Here is a 7,500-nt window from a genome sequence, read left to right on the forward strand (position 1 = left end):
TGTTATGAACATAAATCGTATGACTCTGTTATGCTCAAATATGACTTTAGAATGTAAAGTGTAATATAACAAAATTGTGAGGTACCACTTGAAATATTTTTGAAAATTAATTCAGCAAAATCATGATCATTATAGTATCTTTGCCAGTTTTATTGTGAACAGGAATCATTGAACACTAAGCACAGATCATAACATTTCAAAAAAACATATCCTCCTCGACCCCAGTCTTTCAAAGTCACCAGCTCTCGGTCTGTAAGTGAAATGTAGTAAGAGTCAATACCTACTTTGAATATTGTGTAACATTTTTGGAATGTAAATTGCCCCAATTTTATTTCTTACATTTAAATTAATTTCATTTTTAACTGGAGCATAGTATATCAGATTGATAGATTAATTAAAGGCTAGTTAAGTAGAAAGGTAAGTTTTCCATTGTTCTACTCCAGACGTTTGTCATTATTGAGGCCCTGACAGTATTCTGTTGGCATAGGGTGCTCATCACCAATGACAGCAATCTCCTACCGTTTGCCATGCTTTACGTGGTCGAATCTTTTTTGAATGAAAACTTAAGTTTCTACAAGAATATCACCACAATTTTTATATACCGTTTTAGGAATTATGTTCACATCTGACAAAAAAATTGAGGAATGCTTTTAAATTTGCGTGAAATCATATCTTTTGTTATAATAAACATTCTATCAGTTTCTATGGCTATTTTTAAAATTATGCTTCTGAGAGCACCCAGTTCCTGTATTAAAAATCAGAAACAGTCATGTACATTTTCAAGTTTTATCCTTATATGTTCAAGTATGTCCTTCACATTTGGCACTTTGATTTATTAGACAATCTTAACATTAAGGACTTTAAGCAAAGCGGTGCTGGGTTTCAAATGCACTATGCGCGGAGTCCACAATGAATTAATTCCACTAGAGCACCCAAGTTATCGTTATTTGAATACTAGTTTCTTTCATAAGATTCACAGAATCGTCAAGTTTTCAGATCGGAATTCAGCTGAGTTCAGAAGCAAATGGACTTAGTTTCTTATTGCCTATGTATGTATAGCTGACCTGTTCTTTGCTGAATCCACATAGAAATATTAAGTGATTTTAATACTAGGAATTTTGAAATGGTTAATAAAGCATGCTTAAGAGCAAGAGATGATGTTTTAATATAGTGGTTTATATCTTATATGACAGAATCAAAATTCTTTTGATTTAGTGAGCATGTTTTGGTAAATCAATTAGATGCTGGAATAAATCAGACTGAAAGGGGAGTTCTCCTGCTATCACTATGAGTGATTTTAAGAAAAATAGAAAATGTTTTCTGCTTTTTATATTTGCTATTATTCTTAATGCTTCAGGAAGTCACTGAATTTTCACTCACTTGATTTTATTAAATATTAATTTTTGACAAACAAAAATAAAAATTTGCTATTAAGTTGACTTTAATAGTAACCAAAGTCTCAAGCAAGAGACAAGGTTTCTATATATGTAGATAGGAATGTGTTGTAGGACATGGAGACTACATTTTCCTTCTTAGTGTCTTGATATTCTAGTTAGATTGACTGATCAACTTCTCTGTTCATAAAAAAGCACCTACACGTACAAACTTTAATGAATCAGTTGGTTATATAGGGGAAGAGAGGTAGAAGCAGGAAATGTAAGGAAGATGAGCCGGACAGAGAAACTGTGAGGGAGAAGACATGAGAGAAAAGAAGTTGAGTAAGCAACAAGGACCAATAGTGTCCCTGGTGGTGGTTGGGATAACACAATTAACTCTACTCACCCAGGTCAAGCTTCACACTTTGGAACAGTGCAGCGAATGTGGAATAAAATGCGTGCAGGTTTCTGTCATCACTCTGGCACATAACTATCTCACATAGTACAGTTTCATACCAAATTCATCTATAACTTCAAGAGGAAAAAATAAAACCAACAAGTGCAGCATTCAGCAATACCCTATCATAAAGTAAGGAGGTCTAATTGAGCTATGTCTTCATATCCTGCTATTTGTACAAATAAAAGACTACATCTTGATGCAAAATAAACACAAAAGCACTGTTGTGACTATAACAGGGAGTCATATACTAATTTATATAATAAGTGGTTGTGCACGCTTTATTCAAGATTATGGCTGCAAGAAATGGCATGAATTGCTGGGTGTGTTTAATGCTGGATTATAGCAATTTGAAACATGTCAAACACATGGCTAATGCCTCATGCTTCACTCATTCTTGCGTAAACCTGCATAGCCACCATCCATTATACCCTTGGTAACAACACAATTCTGCAAGTAAATATTGTTACACTAAGTAACCTTTCAATTCAACTTGTTTAGGAAGAGAAAATGCAATCTTGTGCAGTCAGTTCCAGTGTCAGTTTAATGTTTCAAAAGGGAAGTGGTGTAGAGAAAAAGTATCTGTGTAGTGAATTGCTAAGGGGAAAAAAATCAAGAAAGAAAGAAAGAAAGGAAGGAAGGAAGGAAAACTTAATGCAGGAGAGAAAAGTAAAACTGTATCATTCAGTGAAAGATCTGGAGTTCATTTCTGGTGTGGCTGCAAAGCTGTGTCTGAAGGAAAACTCCAGGATTTAATGTACACTTCAGACAAACAGCGAGACGTACTCCCAAACCCAACTTCTTCTTTAATGACTTGGAATTTATTTTCACTGATTTTTGTAAAATGTTTGTAGTAGGATTGAAAAGAATGAATAATTTAGTTTGATATGTTTGGGATCATAAGCAAATCCACTCTGAAAGAATATGACGATTTTATAATTATTTAAAATATCTTTAAAAGGTAAACAGCACTTCAGATTTTGCCAGAATTTTTTTTTTCTAGTGAGATGTGAATGTGCACAGGTGACTAGAGAAAAACCTTACCAAACACAAAAGAAATAATCTCTGCCACCTTTGAAGAAATGTCTCCTTCAAAGTGGGCACACTAGATTCTCTTCCTCATGTGCAAAGGAGATTGTCATCTCATTGTGCAGGTCCCTGCCCCCCATTTTCAATGTTGACATTGGTCAGGCTCTCCTGTTTTGTAGATCAAACTACTATTATTGTCACAGTTATCTTAAGCATGATTTTACTTAGTCTTAGGTGACTGAACTTAAAATGTAAATCACAATTTATACTCTAGGGCTTCATAAAATCAAAAATTCCACAAGGGATATTAAAATTCTTTAGTTAATAGGAATTGGAAGTTATATAGGTCTTTCTTCATTATTGTAATAAAGATTTAGACACATGACTCTCTGCTTGTGAAGTATTCTTAATTATTTGATGACCTTGATTATAACAGTAATGTGTGCAGAATTCTTTAATTCATCTGATTGATCCTGACATAAAAACACAAAGGTTAGTATCAAATGCTGCACCTGCGTGCGACATCTATAAAAAACAGTTATCCAATTTTATTCTTTGTGTTGGAAATTCCAGATGAGATAATAAATATTTCAAATAAGTTTGAGTGATAAAAGAAAACTGCATATTTATAAACATGGTATTACAGGTTTACCATTCATAGTAAAATTTAGATGTAATATGTAGAAGTTATCTGTTTCTGTAGTTGAAGAAGACTGAAATTATAATTCTCATCTAACTAGTAAAGGCAATCAGCCCCTTTCTCTGAATATTTTAAACATTGTGCATGTAAAATTTATGCCTAATTTGAATACTTATTAGCCGCCTAATCTCAGAAAAGAATATTAGCTTTGTTTTTTTTTCTTAAAATTCCATCAGTGTGTATCAGTTTTATGTGTATGATTATTTTCTTTGTTAATGTTAAATAAAATGTTTAATAAGACTTATTTATTCACAAGCTCATTTGGCTCGAGAGTTGCTTGCTGTATAGTTATGACAAGTGTCTTTTAAGGTCATATTTTGATGTTGTTGTATTTCTTCTTTGATCTGAGCAGTCCTGAGTTTTGTGTGTAGTTTCTGTAGCACTAACTGGATTAATTGATCCAGCTCCTTCACTGTCGGTCTGTCTTAAACCAAAACGTGTTTCCGCTGACGTTACAGAATTATGGAAATAATATACTTTAGCAGTTGATGAAAATAGCTGTTAAGTTATCACAACCGTTGATTTTTATAATTATTGTGACGTTCATTTTATCTATTGATGATATATTTGAGCTTCTATGTGTGACTAATATGTATATATGGTCATGGATTACATTTTGCAAGGTATTTGAGGAAAAAGATTTTTCTCTGACATAAAAAAATATTAAGTTTTTATTTACCGTGCAATAAATACATCACAAAATTTTAAAGGACATGTCTTAAGTAAAATAAAATCAATACAAATAATAAAACTTCCACGCACGAAAAAAAAAAAACCTGAACAGTGAGTTTAATGTCTTCATTACTTTGGGCTAAGTCCACTGTCTGGCTAGTTCTCTTATGGAAGTCACAACACAATCAGGTTGCATCCTGAAATTCTGTCCATAGACATAGAAAGAAGGGTGTCTATTAGAATGTGGCATAGGATTCATGTTTTTGAGAGCCAAAACTGATCTCTCTAAAGCTCACATTGGAGAGGTGCTGTGAAATTCTGGTTGTAAGAGCACATTGGTTCTTTATTTACTGCACAGATTTCCACTGATCTTGGCAGGACACCTCATTGCTATCCTGGAAGTACAGTATATTTATGCAGTGAAAATGATAAAACATTTATTACTGTAGAGAAGGTAATATGCATAATTTATGCTGTTTTTAGCACAATCATTAGTGATATTCTTGATAGATTTTATTTCCAGCTTTCATATCTAATACATGCCTGGAAAATTAATTTTATATCTTTCATTTATTTGCCTATGTTAAAATTGAGTTTTAAGTCATCTTCAAGTGAACAGTTTGATTGCTGCTCATGCGGAAGCTTAATTACTTCCCAGGAAGGACAGTATTAAATGTTTTAAATGTCAGAAAAATAAATGAACATGAGCTGTTTGATTAAAAAAATAGGCAATATCTGACGTGTTTGCAGCAGGAGCTTCTTCTTAAAATGCCTCCAAGGCAAAATTTTATTTAGTCACCAAAAAAAAAAAAAATAGAAGAAGAAGAAGCCCATTATACTATTTATCATTGGTTGATACCATATGATTTGTAATACCCTTACAAAATTTTAATTTTGTATGATTAGCTGTGCATCATTAAACAACAGCCTTGCGTAAGATGTGCTGTAAAATTCTGACAGAATCAAGATAGTGAATATTTAAAATAAGGCTGTATAGTCATCCATGGTTGTCAAAGGTAGATAATAGGAAACAGAACAGAGTATGCAATCGTGCCTTCATTTAAAGGTTTTATAGGTAGACTTTAAAATGTGGTCGTTCATAAGTGCTATTCACCATGGTACACGCATGGTATGTTACTTTGGCTGTTAAAGGTAACCACACAAAAATTACTTATAGAAACCATAATTTCAGTGATTAGTGTTTCAGTGAAAGCTGGGTTTGTATTGCTTTTCTGGGTAAATGACTATTCAAGTCCCCCCACTCCCCCCAAGGATGCTGCCTGTGTAATTGGCAGAGAGGGACATCTTGATAACGGAAGTGTGAAGGTGTAACGTGTGCTAATTGATACTTCTTAATCACTTTTAGGTATTAAGTCATGATGCAGGAATCTGCGACAGAGACAATAAGCAACAGTTCAATGAATCAAAATGGAATGAGCACTCTAGGCAGCCAATTAGATGCTGGCAGCAGAGATGGGAGACCAAGTGGTGACACCAGCTCTGAAGTAAGCACAGTGGAGCTGCTGCATCTGCAACAACAGCAGGTAAGTTTTGTTTGCCCGGACGCTTCCTTAAAACAAATCCGCCTGCTTCCTTGAACCTGAAAACGGATTCGTAGCAAACAGAGTATGTTGTTTTAAGCTAACAGATGCTGAGGATGTATTGTTGTTTGGAACATGATTGAAGGATGAGTGAAGAGAGGGTTTTCATTAGTTACGTCATCGCAGCACCTGAGTGCCCTTCAGGTGTCAGGATATTAATTAAGTGCACAGGGTAATTTTTTTTTTTTTTTTATATTGGTTCTGCAAAGCTTTGAAACAAATATTTTCCAGCTTCTAGTTTACTGTCTGGCATTGTGCTGCAAGATGTGGTACTTAGTTTTCCACCAGAGGGCCACATTACTTGATACTTGTTCATACAATGAATTTCTTCCAAGTCTCAGTTAAGGTGAAAAGGGCCACAAGGACTTTTCAAAGCGTGAATGCTGACCACTGATAGTTGCAGATATTAGCTATTGATTAATTAATCTGTGAAGAGGTTGTGGAACCTGCAAAAACTTATATCACTCATCTGTGCTGCTTATTTGGAAGATTCGTTACAGTTTATTTTTAATATAGATGTGTGTGTATGTGTGTGTGTATTAATAGATTTAAAGGGCTCTTTTGTGTGTTTTCCTAGTCTCATAAAAATGCTATAGCACTCTGTAAATTAGAAAAAAATTAACAATTAAAAAATTTAAATATACTTTTAAGTAACTTTATATTTTATCTGCATGAGAGATGTGTTGGTTTTTATTTCTGTTTTTTTATTATTATTATTGAAGAAATTTCTTCCTAAACAAAGCTTGAGTGACTCCATTCCCCCCCCTTACGCAAGTTCATAGCCACCGATAACAGAACCCTGTCAAAGCATGCACCTAGACTGGGCATGGAAAAGAAGCCTGCAGGAAAGATTCTGATGGTTTTAAAAATAAAGGTATTTCTTTGAGCATCTGAATTGCACTCAGACTAAATGCAGGTTGGGAAATGATTGAAATTAAGCCATCAAAATAATGAATTATTACTAAAGTGTCTCAAATTCAATGCAGTATCATTTAGATTTTGTTAGATATAATGAGATAAATGCATCTCAAAAGGTAAATAAATGCCCTCACTAAAGTAAAATTTAACAGAATCATTATTTGTAATAATAAAAACATTAAAAAAGTTATATGGATTGAATAATTCTTAACCTTTTGGCAGAGTCATGAATAATCTTTGAAAGAGTGAGGCACAGTACTTTGAATATGGTACATATATTTGTGAATTGTGTCTATTTTCTATAGACTATTATCAGATAATTTTTATTTTATTTTGAAATATTTATTTGCAAATGCCGTGGGGGTTAGATGTGAATCAAAAACCCCAAATTAGCCTACTTTAAAGATTTGTGAATGCAGTTTTCAAAACAATCCTTTCTTCCTTTTACGTTTCTACAGAAAATACCATGCCAGAGAGATGCCTTAATAGTCTCATTACTTCCCCTAAATAAACATCTTCAGAATTATTAGGCAGAATCTGCTGCATTCTGAGTTTCCAGGAGACTGCATTCCTAAAACAAGTGCACACAATGGGAAATGCACATCATAGCTAAGTCCTAGCAGAGGACAGACTTAAAGGGAGTTAGCAAGAAATGGCTTTTTCTTCACAGCTCTCACTAGAGTTTAAACAAACAGACAACAGAGTAAATTCTATACTTGACAGCACCCCGGAAGCACCCTGGTTTTA

General features: G+C 33.8%; 1 protein-coding gene across 7 annotated transcripts in view; it reads left to right on the forward strand.

The window, feature by feature from the left end:
* The window catches only part of Foxp2 (forkhead box P2), a 502,382-nt gene that overhangs the window by 264,676 nt on the left and 230,206 nt on the right, over window positions 1–7,500 (forward strand). For all 7 annotated transcript variants that reach the window (XM_085683588.2, XM_085683587.2, XM_087901631.1 and 4 more), the window contains one exon: window positions 5,601–5,778. In XM_085683588.2, coding sequence (XP_085539714.2) covers window positions 5,611–5,778 — 168 coding nt within the window. In that variant the 5' untranslated portion in view covers window positions 5,601–5,610. The remainder of the gene's footprint in view (window positions 1–5,600; window positions 5,779–7,500) is intronic.

The sequence above is a fragment of the Myodes glareolus genome, chromosome 25 (genome assembly GCF_982192425.1).
Source record: "Myodes glareolus chromosome 25, mMyoGla1.1, whole genome shotgun sequence".
Classification (NCBI taxonomy): Eukaryota; Metazoa; Chordata; class Mammalia; order Rodentia; family Cricetidae; genus Myodes; species Myodes glareolus.